The 18,267-nt window shown below is 46.5% G+C and overlaps 2 protein-coding genes across 7 annotated transcripts; one reads left to right on the forward strand and one right to left on the reverse strand.

The window, feature by feature from the left end:
- Positions 1–212: 212 nt before the first annotated feature.
- Positions 213–6,542, reverse strand: TYW3 (tRNA-yW synthesizing protein 3 homolog). Of its 2 annotated transcripts, XM_084211198.1 has the most exons (6): positions 6,139–6,542; positions 5,155–5,235; positions 4,338–4,436; positions 3,422–3,493; positions 3,022–3,155; positions 213–2,834 (listed from the first exon to the last, which is right to left on the reverse strand). In XM_084211198.1, exons 1-6 carry the CDS (start codon positions 6,295–6,297, stop codon positions 2,630–2,632), a joined length of 750 nt encoding a protein of 249 aa, XP_084067324.1. In that variant the 5' UTR covers positions 6,298–6,542; the 3' UTR covers positions 213–2,629. The 2 variants fall into 2 exon arrangements, with proteins under 2 accessions (XP_084067324.1, XP_084067325.1); XM_084211199.1 differs by lacking the exon at positions 3,422–3,493.
- Positions 6,331–12,656, forward strand: CRYZ (crystallin zeta). Of its 5 annotated transcripts, none has more exons than XM_084211195.1 (9): positions 6,331–6,419; positions 7,207–7,331; positions 7,644–7,796; positions 9,014–9,177; positions 9,799–9,850; positions 10,999–11,148; positions 11,542–11,643; positions 11,788–11,883; positions 12,145–12,656. In XM_084211195.1, exons 2-9 carry the CDS (start codon positions 7,221–7,223, stop codon positions 12,304–12,306), a joined length of 990 nt encoding a protein of 329 aa, XP_084067321.1. In that variant the 5' UTR covers positions 6,331–6,419; positions 7,207–7,220; the 3' UTR covers positions 12,307–12,656. The 5 variants fall into 5 exon arrangements, with proteins under 5 accessions (XP_084067321.1, XP_084067319.1, XP_084067322.1 ...); XM_084211193.1 differs by having other exon boundaries at positions 6,367–6,419; positions 7,204–7,331; XM_084211194.1 differs by lacking the exon at positions 6,331–6,419 and adding an exon at positions 6,624–6,649 and having other exon boundaries at positions 7,204–7,331.
- Positions 12,657–18,267: the final 5,611 nt, after the last annotated feature.

Here is an 18,267-nt window from a genome sequence, read left to right on the forward strand (position 1 = left end):
AAGCAGAACAAGATCTTTCATGTAATCTCTATATGGAATTTGGGTGTCATTCTCTGATTAAAAAAAAAAAAGCTGAGAATTCTCTGACCTTCATCCCAGGTAGCTGCCTGCTGTCGCACCACTGCCAGCACAGCAGGTTTGACAGCAATTCTTGCCAACTTTATTTTCTCCTGGTGTGAAGAAATGAACAGCTCAGGAAATGTAGGTATTTATATCATTTTTAAAGACACAAATTTTTTAAAGACACATCTTTAAAAAAAAAAAAAAAAACCAAAACCACCCAGCATGTTCCCCTGGGGTACTTTCAACTATGGGTAGATCAGAAGTGAAATATTTCCCATAACATCCCACTATGTAAAATCAAATTCACAAGATATTACAAAGTAATAGTGTATTTTCAGTAACCAAAAGTACTGAAGAGCTGCTAAGCCTCCAGTGCATTTTACATATAAAATGATAAATTCAAGACTGATTAAGTTAAACTGAGACTTGGTTAAACTCAAGTGAAGCCCTGGCAGGAGTGGAAGCTGAGAGGTGCAAAGCCACCCTGGTCTGGAGATGTTTAACCCCATGTGAAAACACTGACACTGATTTCACTGCACTCTGCAGCTGTTATTGTCATGCTCTTGTAAACCATTTTAAGTATCTGAATTTCAGAGGAAGCTGTTCCAAGCGAACACTTGTGCTCCTGACATCTGTGATTTGCATGTACAGAATTATCCCAGCAAATGGGTCAAGTGACTTTGTGCCCAAGCGCATGGATGCGCTGGGGAGCACAACCAGCTCAGAACCTGTGGCACAGCCACAGGGAAGGCTGTGGCGCTGATTTGAGTAGTTTCCTGGTGTGGATGTGAAATGCTATGGGGTGAGAAATGACAATCAGTTCCTGGCGTGAATGAACCCATCTGCCTCCCCTGAAAAAACTGAGTGCACAGGGAGTGAAATTGTAATTTAAAAAATTTTAACACAGTAAGAGCAAGTATAAAAATACCTTTTAGATTAATTAAGTGGCTAAGCACACTTACAAATGATAAAGATTTGACAGTTTTAGGAGTCTTGTTGCTTATTAGTAAATTTCCCTGCAGCCATAACCCCCAGAATCTCCTTTTCAAGGGTGCTGCCTCCAGCTGCCTCTGGATGCTCTTCCCAATTGCTGCCTGTATCCTGCACATTGACAGCCCAACAGAATCCCCTACAGCAGCTGGAGATAAAACACAGCTTGACAAAATTAACCTCAAAATGAGCTGGTGGAAATTGGGTGAGCATGGGGCAAGGTATAAGGGCAGCAGTGCATGGAGGAAGGTGTTGCTGGTCCCAGAACATTGTCAGGGTGGTGAAACCTCCTCAGCATCACCCTCTGCAACCTTGGATGAATGCAAACAGTTAGGGTAACATTTTTGCGTTAAGATGCCAAAAAGCCTTCCGGAATTTTTTATAATTTTTCAGAGGAATGTGGGATCAGTTTCTGACAAACAGAATTTCTCAGAATGTAAATACTGTAGTGCTGTTACACAGGGTGAGGGTTTGGGATGTTACAGGGTCTGTGGGCACTGCTTGTGGTGTTGTCAGTCCCTCGAGCCAAGTCCAACAGACCAGTGCTAGACATTTTAAGGAATGTGACATGCAGAGGAGGGTTCAGACTATTCTGAACAAACTCCCTGAAATCCACAAGCAACAACTACCTCCTCTGTGTGCAAGACGTGCCCCCCAGGTGGTGAAGAGGGATCTAGAGGAATAGTGGGACTCCCAACAGTGGGGATGGCAACAGGGGTTCCCCAGGGCTTGCTAAGGGAACAGCTTGGGGAGGACCCTCTGCATGGAGGCAGATGCTGCTTTTTGTTGATGGAAGCCCTGGAGGTTCAGTTCAGCCCAGACAGGCAGTTGACCCTCAGAGTGGAGAGGCAGGTCTGTGGAAAATGGTCACTGCAAAGGTCTGACACAAGCCTGCATCCTGACAATGCTGTAGTAACACCTGCAACAGAAGCCATGTCCCCACACCTGAGGAGCTGCTGTGCTTTGCCCCACTGTGGGCTGCTCCCACCACCTGCCTGCTGCCCCATGGGCTGTGGGACTCCAGTTTGGTTCACACAGCTCCTGGCCAGCAGCTCTGCACTGTTAGAAATTATGGCCCTGGGTTGAGTCATACTTTAACCAGTCCGCCCAAACGCACATCAGGTCTGAGACTGGTGCACACACATGGCGCTACTTTGGAAGGCTTCTGTGGAATTTCCACTGCATGTATTGGATGGTCTTCAGTCTTCAGTGCTTGTCTTCCCCTTCCTGAAGGAGAAACCTGCAGAGCCAGCTGGCTCTGCAAAACCCAGAAGCTGGAAGTGAAATGCTGTCACAGAGAACACAGAGAAAAGCTGCAGCAAACCAGTTATTTCTGGGATAACTGATGGAGTATCACTTTGTTAATTTAACAGTACGCTTTCAAAACTCCCAAAACATTCTATGGCTTTGTTCTCTGTGTCCTGTAGCTACACCTGCTCACTATTCTGCTAATTACCTTTTTTTCTGGTCAATGTCCATGAGAATATTACTACTTGGAGCACAGGAGTATATAAATCTCTTAAAAAGAGCATTACAATAACTTTTTCAGTTCGCCATTTGCTTTCAAACGTCTTGTCTACATCATGATTTCAGCAAACAGACCAAGACTGCTTTCAGTATCATCCTCGGGTTCCAGCTCTCTGCTGGGATCAGCCTGTTGATGAGCAGTCCGTCTCTTTCTTCTACGCACGTACACAGAGTGGCTCTTTTCTGGCCCCTCGGGAAACAAGGTATCTGCAGGGACAGCAGCTTCCAGAGCCAGCTCCAAGCCTTTGTGGAATCTAGACAGAAACAATTCTGTAGTTACTGTTTTTATAGATTTGCTCAGGATCTGAAAATTACTCTGAGAATCTAATGCTTTTAGAATGTAATCAAAACATGCAAGGGGAGAAAAGTGGTTACTAACATTTTACTTAGTACTGAAGAAAAATTAGATGTCATGAACAGAACTGGTGTTTTCTTACAAACCTGTCAATCCTCCTTATGTTTTCTTCCATTTTCTGATTGGCTACATGTACCAGAAATTCAATATATTCTTCAGAGACCATCAATCTCCCTTCGTGGCTCAATGGAACTTCTAAGCAGTGAGTACTCCGCACGGCCTGAAAACACACACATGATTTACCTGGAATAAAGTTTTTTATTTATGAAGGTTATTTAAATAATGTAGGGAGTTCATTAGAGTAAAACACCTGCTTATCCATATGATTATTTAGGTTGCTGTCACCTAAAGCAGCACGCTATTTCCTTGCTATAGCATGCCCTGTGACAGCTCCTAAGCACCAGTCAGGTCTTGGCTCATACAAAAAATCAAGGTTAATGTAACAACACGATTTCATCATATCCCTTACAGCAGCAGAGTCCTTACCATTGTAATTTTTCCTCCTCTGCCAACTGTAATACCAGAGTTCCTGAACCCAGAGTCAATAGCCACTGAATGCTGCAGAAAAAATAAATACTTAAACAGGTCTTGTACACTTTCACAGCAAAAAATATTTATGGACGCGTTGCAATGCAACGTACAATCTCAATTTTGCAAAAAACATACTCAAATAATCTACCCAGACTTATTAAAAAATAGTTACTAGTAAATATGTAAATAGTAAATATGAAAATACTTTTATTATTTTCAATAGTAAATATGAAAATACTTTTAAGATCAAACCCACCCAACGGTGGGTGGTTTTCAGAGGCCCACGGTGGATCCTGATAGAATCCATCAGTGCAGAAGGGATGTAACGTCTCTCTGGGCACTGCACTGTTTTATCCCAATGAGCTGGAACTCCACAGACAGTTGTACCACATGCTGACAATGACGAGTGCAGCTGCACTCTACATGAGCCCCTCAGCTCTTCTGCACTAACGCCAAAACAAGCCCAGCGCAGCACACATTGCTCTCCACAAGAAAAGCAGAAGGCAAAGGCATCATTCAAGGCACTGAAAATGGAGCCAAATGGCCTGGCTGGTAGCAACGTACCATCTAAAATCCAGCCCCTCAGCCAGTGAGAGCAGCCCAGGCCACTCCCGTAGTGCTTCATGCAGCAGTCTGCTTCAGCTTGAAGGCTGAATTGCAGGTGAGTCTTTTTTCTTTCTAAGTACAGGAAAACCCTCAACAAGTTCAAACCTATGTTTTTCCATCAGCTTACTTTACTACTCTAATTATTAAACACACAGCACACCTGGGACTGTTTCTAAGTGCAACTGCTTACCCAGGAGCCAATACTTTTATTTTTGCAGGCAAGAATGCAACAGAACAATGCACATTGTACTTGACAGGGCTTTACCAGCAGCTGCGCATCCTGCAGCTCCCGACACAGCACATGAAGAACAAATGGTTCAAACTTGAACACAACATCGCCAGTGGCTTTCTTGAGTGCTGTCATCTGGAAAATATACCAAAATATTTCTATATAAATCAGAGTACTTCTTCTCGTAAGAATTAACAACACCCTACTGCATACTCCTTGGCCTGAAACTTTAGCAAGCTTTGCTGAAACAAATACTAATGAAAACAAATATTCTGGAGGACCCTACTGTGTGAGAATGTACATATATGGTAAAGTGAACTACAAATTGAATGAGAAAATGCTGATCTTGCAACTGCCTCTTTTGTGGGACAAAGCAATATATGCAAAGAGTAGATTATTTTGAAAGCATACTAAAAATGAAAAACCCTGTATTATAGATGTTTTTAATTTCAGGGTATTTAATGATACTAAATTAACAATGCAATATAAGAGATTCCCTGTTACACCACTTTCAGGTGTCTGTCTGGTAGCACAGCAAGCTAGCCTCCAGAGATTTTTTCAATTCAAGAGTTTTAAATATGACACCAGACAGCAAGAAATTATATAAGTTTCTGGAATATCAGCTACCTTTAAAACTATGCAGAGAATTTGATACTGAGTTTAAAAGCATTCTCTTAAAATAGGTCTGAAGAATTTATTAAGCAACACATCTAAGGAAAAGTTAATTTTGAGAGTAGAGTACTAATTCATCTCAGTAGCAGGAATAAAAACCCTTTGACACAATGTGTTTTCTATGACACCTAGAGCATTGTCTTGGATAAATAATAAAGTCTATATCTCACTGTGCCCTTACCACATCGCCTTTGACACATGGCTCATGCGTTACCAGGAGCCACGTGCAGTTCTTCTTCTGGATCCCTGTGCCATCTGTGTCCTAGCGATGGACAGAAACCATTAAAATGGCTCGGCAGCTCGGTGAGGTATAATCTCATGCTGCTACAAAAGCACTCCTTAGAAATAAAGAAGCATCTCCTTGAAGCAAGAGCCCATTGACACTGCGACCAGACCCACCGTCACCATCACCCTGCCGCTCCCTCACCCGCCGTCACCATCACCCTGCCGCTCCGCTCCCTCACGCACCGTCACCATCACCATCACCCTGCCGCTCCGCTCCCTCACCCGCCGTCACCATCACCCTGCCGCTCCCGTCCCTCACGCACCGTCACCATCACCCTGCCGCTCCCTCACGCACCGTCACCATCACCCTGCCGCTCCCGTCCCTCACCCGCCGTCACCATCACCCTGCCGATCCCTCACGCACCATCACCATCACCCTGCCGATCCCGTCCCTCACCCGCCGTCACCATCACCCTGCCGCTCCCTCACGCACCGTCACCATCACCCTGCCGCTCCCTCACGCACCGTAACCATCACCCTGCCGGTCCGGTCCCTCACGCACCATCACCATCACCCTGCCGCTCCCTCACGCACCGTCACCATCACCCTGCCGAGCCCTCACGCACCGTCACCATCACCCTGCCGCTCCCGTCCCTGACCCACCGTCACCATCACCCTGCCGCTCCCGTCCCTGACCCACCGTCACCATCACCCTGCCGCTCCCGAGCCCTCACGCACCGTCACCATCACCCTGCCGCTCCCTCACGCACCGTAACCATCACCCTGCCGGTCCGGTCCCTCACGCACCATCACCATCACCCTACCGCTCCCTCACGCACCGTCACCATCACCCTGCCGAGCCCTCACGCACCGTCACCATCACCCTGCCGCTCCCGTCCCTCACGCACCGTCACCATCACCCTGCCGAGCCCTCACGCACCGTCACCATCACTCTCCCGTCGCACGAGCTCGTGGTGCAGAAGCGCTCGCGCGCGTTCAGGAGCCGCGCGATCTCCGCGGCTCGCGCGTCCAGCGCGCGCTTCCGGCTGGAGTCGGGCCGCGCGAGCCGCTGCGCCTTGCGCCGCGCGAACGCCGCCATCGCGGGGCGACGGCGGCCCACGGCAGACAAACCTCGGCGCGCGACCGAGCGGCGGGGCCGGGCCGGTAGTGGTACGCCCCGCCCTCCTCCGCGCTCCGCTGTGCGGCAGCGGCGCTCCGCAGGTAGGCGGTGAGCGCGGGGGCTCCCCGGTGCTCGTCCGAGGGGACGGGACGAGAAGACAGCAGCTCTGCGCTAGCCGTGCCAGACTCCACAGCCACGCCGACACGGCTAGGCTTATGGGGGCGACGGCTGTACGGGGGTGGCTCGAAGGGGCGGGGCGTGATCGCAAGGAGCGCTTCCGGGGCACGGCCTGACCGCGAGGCGGCTCAAAGGGCGGGGCCTAACGGCGGAGGTGTGTTTGTGGGCGGGGCCTAACGGCGGAGGTGTGTTTGTGGGCGGGGCCCGACGGTGGGAGCGAGTTGTGTGGCCGGGGCCGCGTCGTGCCGGGGCCGGCCCCGAACCCTCTCAGCCGCCAGCGGCAGCCCCGCCGGCCCCGGGGCCGGCCCCGAACCCTCTCAGCCGCCAGCGGCAGCCCCGCTGCCCCCGGGGCCGGCCCCGAACCCTCTCAGCCGCTAGCGGCAGCCCCGCTGCCCCCGGGGCCGGCCCCGAACCCTCTCAGCCGCTAGCGGCAGCCCCGCTGCCCCCGGGGCCCGGCTGTGCTTGCCGTCCTCCCTGTGCCCCGGATCCCGGAAGGTGCTCCCAGCGGGGAAGCCCAGAGCAGCTCGGGGCCTTCCCTTGCCCCGCTCCCTTCCGTCCCCTCCCTCCGTTCGGTTTTTATCGCAGGATCGATCGCCCTTCGGCCCCGCGGGGTGTGCCGTGTTGCAGGCGGTGTCTGCAGGGCACCTCCCGGTGGCTCAGGCTGCCCGTGACCCGAACAGGTACCAGGGGTCTCAGTGTGTCTTTCAGCAGATCCTCTGGTCGCCATGGCAGCCACCAGGAGTGTGATGAGGGCGGTCCGAGTGTTTGAATTTGGTGGCCCTGAAGTGCTTAAACTCCAGTCAGATGTGTTAGTTCCTGTTCCAAAAGAAAACCAGGTATATGTAAAGGAAAATAGTGATAATGAATGTTAACAAGTGCCTGCAGGGCAGAATGAGAGATACAGCCCAGAACCCTACACCTAGAGTACATGAGTTTGGGGCGGTGTGTTCATACTGCTTGAGACATGCTTAACAAATGTGGGCTCTTTACTCTTGCTTTACTCAAGATTTCCCTGAAATTAGCTTCACTTTGACACTGGGTTGTTACAAAGGCTGTTTGAGAATTCAGTAAAAATGCTACAACACCATGCTGTGAATTCAAGGGCTAAATTTTTTTAGTTATTGCTTAAGAAGTGTATTCTCTTTTAGGTATTAATTAAAGTCCATGCCTGTGGGGTAAATCCTGTTGAGACATATATTCGTTCTGGGACTTATGCCAGGAAACCAGCTTTGCCCTACACTCCTGGCTCAGATGTGGCTGGGGTGGTTGAAAGCGTTGGGGAACACGTGACTGCATTCAAGGTATTTTCACACTGGGGTATAATTCACCATTGTTTAATGGTCCTCTTTGGCTGATTGCTGTGCTACTGTACCTGGCTTTGTTGCTTATAATCATGTAATCTCTTCAAGGGGGGAAGCCCCTCCACGGACTGGTACAAGCACTCAGTGGGATCCCACTGGCAAACCAGCATGCAGGTGGGACTGGGAGGAATGCTGTGCCCTCCTGAAGCTCAGAGCTCTCAGAAGAGGCACTGCAGTCTGTCCGCTTAAAGCAGTGATATCTGGTGTACAAAAGTTGGGGTTTGGAGTTGGTAATTTTCTGGCATTGCAGTAAAAGTTGAAATTGGAAGCTTCTTGCTGGGGGTAGTAATTTCAGGCAGAACTAAAAATTTTTTCTGTAAAGTATTTGAGAAGTGGAAATTGCTTAATTATAAAGCTCCATAAATTCTGTTATTTGTTACTAAAATTGTTCAAATACTGTATTATTCCTGTCTAGTAATTTTATTTGGATTTCTCAGTGGGAAGGTCTTGGGACAGAAGGCAAATATCAATTTACTAAAAGATATCTATGATATCAATTTAGTTTTTAAATTGGTTCTTCCATTTAAGTCATTAGACATTTGGTCCCAAACCAAAATAAAAATTGTAGGTAAAATTGGGCTGGAATTTCCTGATTTGGAATTTATGTAACAATTTTGAGAGATCTGAAAGATAGGGTTATCAAGAGAGAAGAATCATCTTTGTTCATATTTTCTTACTAAAAGTTTGCTATTTCTGCTATGTGTGACTTTTTGCTTCCTCTGACAATTGTGATGCTCTTGGCTTGAGTGAGGAAGAGATGTCTTAGGGTATATGAAAGAGATACATATTTCCACATTTAAATAATTTAGAAATGTTTCTTTTGTGTTTGTAAAAGCTTTTGAGGCTTTGCATTTGGAATCTGTGGATGGAATTCCTGACTTCAGTCATATTGATGAGGCAGTAGGTTTGTGTGTTACACTGCAGGGTGGGGTTATAGTTATGATACTTAGATTTAAGTATAAGAAATTACACAGTTTGTGTTGCATTGATGGTATATATCAGAGTTTATAAAAGTTCCTTTGACAAATGTAACTGGTCGTTTTTGATAAGAGAGCTGTTAGAAATAGCCCAAACCGCTGTAAATTTAATCTTAATGTTTATGAAGGAAAAAGTAGGGGAAATCGTTGATTTCTCTGTGTTCTCTCCCTCCATTCTAGAAAGGTGACAGAGTTTTCACCCTTGAAACACTTTCTGGAGGATATGCAGAGTATGCAGTTGCTGCAGCCAACAGAGTCTTTCCTTTGCCGGACAAACTGGACTTCAGGCAGGGAGCAGCGATTGGAGTGCCCTACTTCACTGCCTACCGGGCCCTTTTCCAGAAGTAAGGCACCAAATCCATGTTTGTGCACTTTAATCTTTGGTATTTACAATGGTGAAGTTAGTATTTTCACTGTCCTTTAAAAGGGGGAGGTTGGTGAGTGGGAAATGTTTGAAAACGTTACACTGATGGAATTGTCAGATAATTGTGATCTAGAAGCTTGTGACTGTGTTTTCCTGTTAAGTCTTTTTTCTTGAGAGAATCTACCTGGAAAGGCTTCATGGAATAAAACACGTGACTCCCTTTCAGTACTCACTGGTATTTTGGCTGGGGAAGAAAAAGAGCAATGGTTCTAATTTCCTCAGTAAGCAGACAGGTGCTGTGGAGCAGAACCACTCCTTGCCTGTGGCAGGCCAAAGTCCTGAACTGAGGCTCAGTACCAGGCTCTCACTGGCTGCTGGCTGCATGTTGCTTCAAGTCATCAGTCACAGGATTTATTTTGCCTCCTTGTTCTCCCAAAAAGGCTCATGATATCTGTTTAGCCATAAATTGGAATATAATTGGAACGTAAACTGGAAGCAGTGCTGTGTGAACAATGAGATTTGATGTCAGCATCTGCAATGCCGTGCTCAGTCAGTATGTGCTGCAATGACAGTGCCAACATTTCTTGTGTTCTTCTCTTAGAGGCTGTGCCAAAGCAGGGGAAAGCGTGCTGGTTCATGGTGCTAGTGGGGGGGTAAGTATTCCAAGGAGGCAAGTGGTAGAGAACACTGCTGTCTGTCCTTGCAGCTGCTTCTTCCTGGGATATGAGTTATGGCCACATTTGTATCAATGGATTAGCCGATTGGTTTTTATTTCAGATACTCTAGGATGCACTCTAGGATAACAGAAAAACCCTGTTATTCCCAATAACTGTGAGACTGCATGAATGCTGGTGTGAGTTTCCCAGTCAGAGGGTCACACGCTGAACAGGTGTTTGCTGCAGGTGGTAGTTGGTCTGGAAATTTTATTGCTGATAGCAGAAAGCTCTAATTTTCCAATATGTACAAATTGTTCTCAGTCCTCTGAGGATAAGTCACTGGTGCAGGGTGACTGTGCATTTCTGTTTCCATTCTCATGTTTTTACCCATGAGCCAACAGCTGGCTGCACAAGGAAAGGTACTGGAATATATAAACCTATGACTGAATACTACATGAAATTGTACTTCTAGTTTTCTTTGGGTTTTCATGACAAATTTACTTTAGATCTTTATGACTCGACATTTTAGTTTATCCCCCACACTCTGCACTTGCTCACTTTCTGGTGATGCACCAAACAGCTGCTGTGAACAGGCCAAGTTTCCTTAATTATTTGTTAGACAACAAAAAGATGAATTCATATCTTATTCTGAGATACTAGAATGGCATTTAGCATCGTAAGTCTTTTTTAAAATTTTCATAAACTAAATGTAGTGCTTTTATTTTTACTGGAGTGCAAAGCTGGTAGGAGACACTGAGAATTCACTTTCTAAAGAAGTAGCGTTAATAAAATTTGTGCTTGCAGATTTTCTTTACAATGTATAATGCTGGTATTAATAGCAGGTGATTCTGTGAAGAGAAAAATTTACTTGAATTTGTGTCAAAAATATAGGGCCCAGGTCATTCTACATCGGTGTGTGTCGAATGCTGATAGCTATTAAAAAACCTCAAAAATTTACCATGCCTTGGTAAATGTGTTTTCTTTTTTAAAAGGTATTTGGCTGTCTTTAAGATCCAAATTATTGGCTAAAAAACACTTTACCAGACTAGCTTTTTAAATGAGGAAGTTCCAAGTCGCTGGTAGACTATTTAAAATTCTAAGAAAGAGGTAAAATAATTTTCTCTTTTGTTTTTTTCTCCCTTCAGGTAGGACTAGCAGCCTGTCAGATTGCCAGAGCTTGTGGTTTGAAGGTTTTGGGTACAGCAGGAACTGAGGAGGGCATGAATGTGATCTTGAGAAACGGCGCTCACCAAGCCTTTAATCACAGAGACCCGAATTACACCGAGAGAATTAAGGTAGGCCTGTGTCTGGACTCAAGAATGCAGGTAGTGTTGTTCTTAACAAAGTGTGAACAGTTGTTTGCAGGAGACTTTAAAGTAGATTTATGTAGGATCAATAGTGGACTGCCTTTTTCATTTCTACACAAGGAAAAACTTTCTCGGGCTGGAAGAGCTGAGCTTTCCTCACAGGCAGTGGCATTTAGAACTTTTTATATTCAATTTCTAGTGTGGGATCACATCACAAGTTAGCACAGCAAAATGTGCTACAAATCAGCTCATTTGCTGTCAGCTGCAGTACAAGGCTGTATTGAAAATTTAAACATTGAGCTGTAAAGTGGATACTTTCTGTAGTGTTTAAAATAAATGGTGGTATCCAAGCCCTAAAATAACATCCTGTGTCCTGTACAGGCATGCACAGGGCCGGGGGGAGTGGATATCATCATAGAAATGCTCTCTAATGTCAACCTGGATGCTGACTTGCAGCTGCTGTCCCACGCAGGGAGGGTGATGGTGAGTGTTTGTGTCCTGGGCCAGGAGGGTGACTGTGAGTGTTTGTGTCCCTGAGCAAGGAGGTGATGATGGGTGCTTGTGTCACTGATTCTGTGCATTCACACTGAGCAGCTCTGATTCGATGCCTTGGACTCCTTTGGGCAGGTTGTAGGCTGCAGGGGACGCATTGAGATAAACCCAAGAGACACCATGAGCAAGGAGTCCAGCATAATTGGAGTGAGTCTGTTTCTTGCAACTGAGGTGAGAAGCATTTCTATTTTTAAGTATGCTTTATTGGCTTGTTCCAGCACCCTTCTATTTACAGTTAAAATTATTTGAAGGAATGAAAGAATAATTTCACTGTAACAAACTTGTTAGTTCGTTCCTTTATGTTTTGATTCAATCTCAGAACATCATAAAATATTTTCAGTTTGTGGAATTTGCTTTAATTCTTGCATTAATTGCCAATACTATTCTGAAATGCAAAGACCTTGTCATGAACACTCTGTTTGTTACATGCAGGAGGAAAGGCGTGAATGTGCCACAGCAGTCCTTGATGGCATAGAAGCTGGCTGGCTGAAACCAGTTGTGGGCTTGGAATATCCCCTGGAGAAAGTAGCCAAGGCTCATGAAGACATTATTTGTAGCAGTGGTGCCCGAGGGAAGATGGTGCTCCTTCTGTAAAGGAGCACCCTTTATCCATTAATTTTGCAGCTGTTCTAACTGCACCTTTGCTTACATGGTTCACTGAATGTATGTTATAAACATACCTTTGATCATGTTTGACACTAGCAGAAAATGCTCACTTAGATGAATTAGTTAACAATTTCTTTTTGTAATGAGCAGAGCTGCATTTACTGTAATTTTGGTAGCTTTTTTGATTGATGTGGCAATAATAAATTTTCCCTGCTTGTGTACTTTGTGCTGCAGGGAATGGTAGGGTTTGGTATCATGGTCCATGTGAAGGCAGAGCGAGGCCACTGTAGGTAACATAGAATGGAGATGCTTTTTACAGATACACAAAAATAAATAACTCACTATGTGTGTTAATTAGAACTGTAAATTCTTTTAGCCATGAAATTTGTACTCAAATTTTGTGACATAATTTACTTGAAATAAAAGCTTTTACTGACAAAATAGTTTACTTTTATTCTCAAAAGATGGGCAGAATCTCTCAAGCATGAACTGTTTGGAGCCCAGGCAGTTCTACTTGTCTGTGCCTCTAAGGCTGAGGTGACAGTATCCTGGCTCATCCAGAGGGACTGTCACTCTGGAGCTGCATGCTGGGATTTGCCTCTTTGGAAATGATGATCATGACCAAAGCAGTTGATTCCTGGATGGTGAATGGCTGATTGTGAAGATTTCAGTTCTTCCTATGAGCTTTGTTAAAGTCTCCTGGATCTCTGGCTGCCCTGGGAGGGGAGGCTGCATGGCTTTCCTGTGAAATTCCTGAAATTCCATCTGCTGAAGTGGGCAGGGCACAGCCTCAGCACTGGGGCTTGTGTGCAGGTGTCTGTGTGGGGTCACTTTGTCATGACACCAGGGTCGTTTCATCGTGTCTCTTTCTCATAAACCTGAAAGCCATTGCACAACAGACGGTGTTGCCAGGAAAGATGGTGGAATGTTTCTAGATTTAGTGATTTCAATTTAGTGTTTCAGTGAGTGGTTTCAGAAAGCTGCTTGGGAGGGAAGGACGAGGCCAGCTCGGCTGTGGGACTGTCTGCCAAGGTGCAGTGGGATCCTTCCCCCCTCCAGGCTGCCCCAGGGCAATGAAGGTGGTTTCCTTGTTTGTAGCACTTCCCACAGAAGTAGGGAGCCGTGTTTTTTATGTGAAGATTTAAGTGATTCACCTGGTGTGAGTGATGTGTGTAGCTAGTGTCTCAGCTGATTATCCAGGTGAAAGGTGCTGATTGTTCCTGTTATCTCAAGCAGAATGCAGCCTGAGCAGTGTCAGTTGGGAACCTGCTGTTCCTCTTGACAACTGTTAGAGAAAGTAAAACAATTCTTAATATCTAAGTACTAAACAGAGGTTAAAAGTAATGATTAATGACAGATATGATTGTGGAGGTGATGTGCATATAAAAGTATATACCTTTCCTCCATGTTCAAGTATTAAATTATTTTTAATTCAGTCTTAATTTAGTAGGGGTCTATGACATGAATGAGAGGTTGATGGTTTGCAGTGGCTCCTTTCTTGCTTAGTGCTGCCACTGCATCGTAGATGATGTTTAGAGGAGAAATTCAGAGCAAGTCTCTGGTCTGTCATGGTTGTTGTCCCAAGGGCCGTGGTTGTAGTGGAGTTTGTCACCAGAAGGTGTCAGAGCAATTCTGTGTTACCGCATTATCGCTGCTCTCTGCCAGGTGACCCGGGAGAATGGCACAGCAGGACTGGGACTGACTTGTTGGGAATATCATATAACGCTTATTCTTCTGTCAATTTCCAATGTATTGTATAAATTGAAGGATTCTTTTTAATTTTAGAAGAAGTAGTGTGGATAGAACTAATGAGGTAGGGCTCAGGTATGTCTGATTTGTGCAAGCCACCAAAATAGAAAATGTCATCCTGGAGAGTTCTCGGTTTCGCTCTCTTTTTGGGACATGCTGCCCCTTGGCAGTGCAGAAAAGGATGAGGAAGAGAGTGGGGGCCACAGACCATTGAATTTGGTGGAATAATTCTCTCGGTTTGTTGGGAATCTTCCCCTGATTTGAGTGGATGGGATTTTGGAGGCAGTGGTTCCCAGTCGCAGCCTGCTTGGTGCTGCCATGGGTGGTTGGAAGGGTTGAGCAGGCTCTTGTATTTGTGCCAACTTTGGCATCTCCAGAGAGGTTTGGGGTTCAAAGTGAGGGGTTGTGTACAGTGCAGGGCTCTGGAAACTGCTGTTTTATGTGTTTCTAAAGTAGAAGAGTGGAATTGTTCTGAAAAGCAGCTGCTCTTGGTTAATCTCATTGTGCCCCAAATAAATGCTGCTTACATTTTCTAGTCATTAAAAGTCTAATTGCTTCTCTATTGTAATTGTCCTGTGTCTGTTCCTGACTTCTTCCTGTACTGCAGGATGATACAATAAGTTAGTTTGAGACTCTAATTACAGAGTTAGGAAGATAAAATATCAAGAGAATATTGATGTCAATAATTGCTTCCTTTACAGAAGTCAGATCAATTTTGAGTTTGGGTGGATCATGCCACAGAAAATTTGAGGACGATGAAGCCTTAACATTTTGGAACAGATGCATCAGGAGGAATGGTTGTCCCTGCTATTCCTCACTCCAGGGATCTCCGCTCACATCAGTGACTCTGGTCCCTGGAAGCGTTACCCTGTAAGTTTGTACTTCAACTGGGACTCGCAATGAAGAAGGGAACTGCATGAAGAAGGGAAAAACAAGCATGGAAGGGTGGTTGTGTCTCCTTTATTTCAGTAAATCAGGTGTCTGTTGCCAATGCACACTTCGGTGCTTCCTGTTATCTGGATTGAGAAATGGAAATCAGGATTGACATTGGAAGTGCATCCTTGTCACCTCATGATATATTTTTAAGTTGTTGTATGAAAATGCCTTCTCCATACTTCTATTTTAAACTTTTTTTCTTTTCTTTTTCTTCTTATATTCCCACCCTGCCCCCCCCCCCTTTTTTTCCCCTTTTCCTTTATTCTTTTCCTTTTTCCATCTTTCCTTTCTGCTTTGTCTTTTTCCTTCCCCCCCCCCGCCCAGCCCAGCATTGCTGCAGGGCCAGTGTCCCGCAGCCCCACGCCAGCCCCACCCAGCTAGAGCCCTGTGGCCAGTTCCAGCTCCTGAGTACCAGAAAGACAAGAATCTGCCGGGGAGGGTCCAGCAGAGGGTCGCAGAGATGATGAGGCGTGTTGCATCTGAAGCATCTCTCTAACGCTGGGAGGCTGCCCAAGGTGGGCGTGCTAAATGTGGAAAAGATCAACTGAGAGGGGATCTCACCAGTCCATACAAATATTTCCAAGGGCTGTCACAGAATGGTGCCAGGCTCTCTTCAGTGGTGCCCAGCGACACCGTGGGGAGCAATGGCCATGAACTGAAGCACTGAAGTTCTACTGCAACGTGAAGAAGAGCTCTCCACGGAGGGTGGGCAGAGCTCTGAAAGAGCTGCCTGGGGAGGCGGTGGAGCTTCCCTCTCTGGAGACATTCCAAACCCATCTGCAGGCGTTCCTGTGTCACCTGTGGCAGGTGACCCTGCCTTGGCAGGGGATTGGACTTGGACTCTCCAGAGGTCCCTTCCAACCCCAACAACTCTGAGGTTCTGCGATTCTGGGGCGGCGGGCGGAGCACCGGCCCCCTCCCGTTTCTCCCTCCCTCTTGTGCGTGTCTCTCCCTCCCCTTCTCCCGTCTCTTCCCTTCCTCCCGGCCGTCCCTCCATCCCTCCCTCCGTCCCTCCCTCCGTCTCCTGGCGACGCCCGGGACGCGGCGGCAGCGCCGGGGCCGGGGCAGCGCTGGCCCCGCGGCCGCTGCCATGAGCGCCCCGCAGCCCCGGTGAGTGCGCCGGGGAACGGGGCCGGTCCGCGCCGGCCTTGCGGCGCTGCGGGAATGCTGAGGGGCTCGGGGGAGAGAGGGGGGCTGGGGGTGCCCGACCTGCCTGGAGAGACCCCGGGGAACCTGCCCGGCACCCCGGGGGCTCCCGTTCAGAAAGGCCTCCCTCTGTGCAGGGGTGATGGAGCCGTGGGGAAGGGGCTGCTGGCAGCAGGTGAGTCCCTAGTTACCTGCCCTCGGACCGGCAGGTGTTGAGTTCAGAGGATCCGGACTTCCCCGAGCTGATGTCACAGACAAACAGCGAGGAACAGAGAATCTCTGCGGGTCTCTATGACAGAATTTGGCACATCCTGGTACAGTGGGCGATGATCTGAGTAAGCCAGCAGCAGTAGGACGTGCTCCTGGGCCACACAAGAAATCACTAGCAGAACACTCCTTTGGCTCCCAGTTCCGTGTGTGGCTGTGAGGCTTTAGACTTCCTCGGGGGCCAGGTAAAGCACAGGCACCATGGTTCCCTGTGACTCTGCCAATTAATAACTGAAGCTTTGGTGCTCTCTCACATCATTTATTTGGTGATCGCTGATTTAATTGCACTGTGAAATATCAACTGTGAAGGTTTGCTTTACAAAACACAAAGGATGCTTGCTGTGGCTTTGTTTTGATATCCTTCCAAATGAGTGAGAGTGGTCTTAAAATTTACCGTGGTACACAGCTCTGTCTCTGAGTGTAGGGCTTTGGGTAAGCTGCCAGCTGAGAACAAATATACTGTTAATAAATAATAGTGTTGATGATCATAGCATCATAGAATTCTAAATAAGCTCAAATATACCATTGCTGACCTAAGAGTGACATGTTGTCACTGGCTGTGATGCCAGAGAAACAAACATGACACTCATCTTGGGAAGAGCTTTAGACATACTCCAGGAATCTACAGATCAGTCAGTTTAGGTTCTGAGCCAGGAAAATTGTCTGCTATTCTAATAAAACCCCAGCATTTTTAGAGAGAAGAATGAACAGCATAAATGGGCAGAGATAAAGGAGTCCCAGGAATACCCAAAAGGGACGTGATGACTGTGACTCTATACACAGGCTGTATAGAGCTGTCTGAGGCTGGTGCTTTCCCTTTGCTGTGTGTTTTCCTAACGTGGATTTTGTCAGTTCTGCACTTCTGCCTGTTGCAGAGGTTGTAGAGGTGATGTTTGTGTGTAGTTCTTTAATACTGGAGCCTTGAACAAGGCAGCACAGACAAGACCTTCTCTTATCCTTGTGTTGATACCAGGAGCAGGCTGAACGGGAGCAGTGTTTGCTTTGCTGGAATGTTCCTGGCCATCCCGAGGCACTGGTCCGTGCCAGTCTTTATGGCCACAGGGGATTCCAGGGCTGGAACTCACAGCACAGCCAGACCCCGGTGGGCCTGCTTGCATTCTGTCCACTGATCTCATGGGTGTTGCTTCAGGCCCAACACATTTCCTTATTTCCTCTAATACCCTTTTGAACTCTGAATTTAATTCAATATTTTTGAGGGCCAGCCTGTTCATAATTTAAATGAGAAAATACATGTTCTGAGACTTTGGTGAAACAGAAATTGCCACATCATTGTGTTCAGATGGGAGCTGCATTTTAACTATCTCTGTGGTTCAGGATATCTTAGGTGGAAGGAAGTAAATTAAAAGGAGTTGGATTGAGTTTCTCCTCTGCCTCAACATGCAGTTGCCAGGTGATCCCATAAATGAATACTTAGCAAAACTGGTAAAATCTGGTGGTTTCAAATGCAAACTCTGGATTAAAAAGTTAACATAGAACAGTTGCTATTATACTAGTTAAACCAACAGGCATAAAAGGGTAACCTACATTGTTTGTTTAAAGTTTAATTTATTGTTGGCAGCTACCTTTGAGGTTATTGTGAAACCCCATGTAAAATTCCTGTAAATCCATGATCTCTTCACTTCAAAACATTTCTCCTTTCTTTCCTTGAATATGCTTTTGTGTGTGGCAGATCAGCCTAGCAATGGACATATAACTGAGTTATCCAGCTGAAAGGGATGTAACAGAGGCACAGTGCATTTAAATCTACAGCCAAAGAAAACAAAAGAGTTCAGTCTCTTGTGTAACTTGAGCCCTGAGGGCCCAGAGATCAGGCTGAACATATTATGTGAC

This window comes from Fringilla coelebs, assembly GCF_963513975.1.
Source record: "Fringilla coelebs genome assembly, chromosome: 9".
In the NCBI taxonomy this organism is placed as follows: domain Eukaryota; kingdom Metazoa; phylum Chordata; class Aves; order Passeriformes; family Fringillidae; genus Fringilla; species Fringilla coelebs.

Excerpts from the sequence above, each read along its gene's own strand:
- CRYZ (XM_084211195.1), top strand. The coding sequence starts at position 7,221 with ATGGCAGCCACCAGGAGTGTGATGAGGGCGGTCCGAGTGTTTGAATTT. Across the intron at positions 7,332-7,643 it reads CTGTTCCAAAAGAAAACCAG|GTATTAATTAAAGTCCATGC; the intron begins GTATATGTAAAG and ends ATTCTCTTTTAG. Across the intron at positions 11,884-12,144 it reads GTCTGTTTCTTGCAACTGAG|GAGGAAAGGCGTGAATGTGC; the intron begins GTGAGAAGCATT and ends TGTTACATGCAG.
- TYW3 (XM_084211198.1), bottom strand. The coding sequence starts at position 6,297 with ATGGCGGCGTTCGCGCGGCGCAAGGCGCAGCGGCTCGCGCGGCCCGAC. Across the intron at positions 5,236-6,138 it reads ACGGGAGAGTGATGGTGACG|GACACAGATGGCACAGGGAT; the intron begins GTGCGTGAGGGC and ends GTCCATCGCTAG. Across the intron at positions 3,494-4,337 it reads TGCAGGATGCGCAGCTGCTG|CATTCAGTGGCTATTGACTC; the intron begins GTAAAGCCCTGT and ends TTTTTTCTGCAG.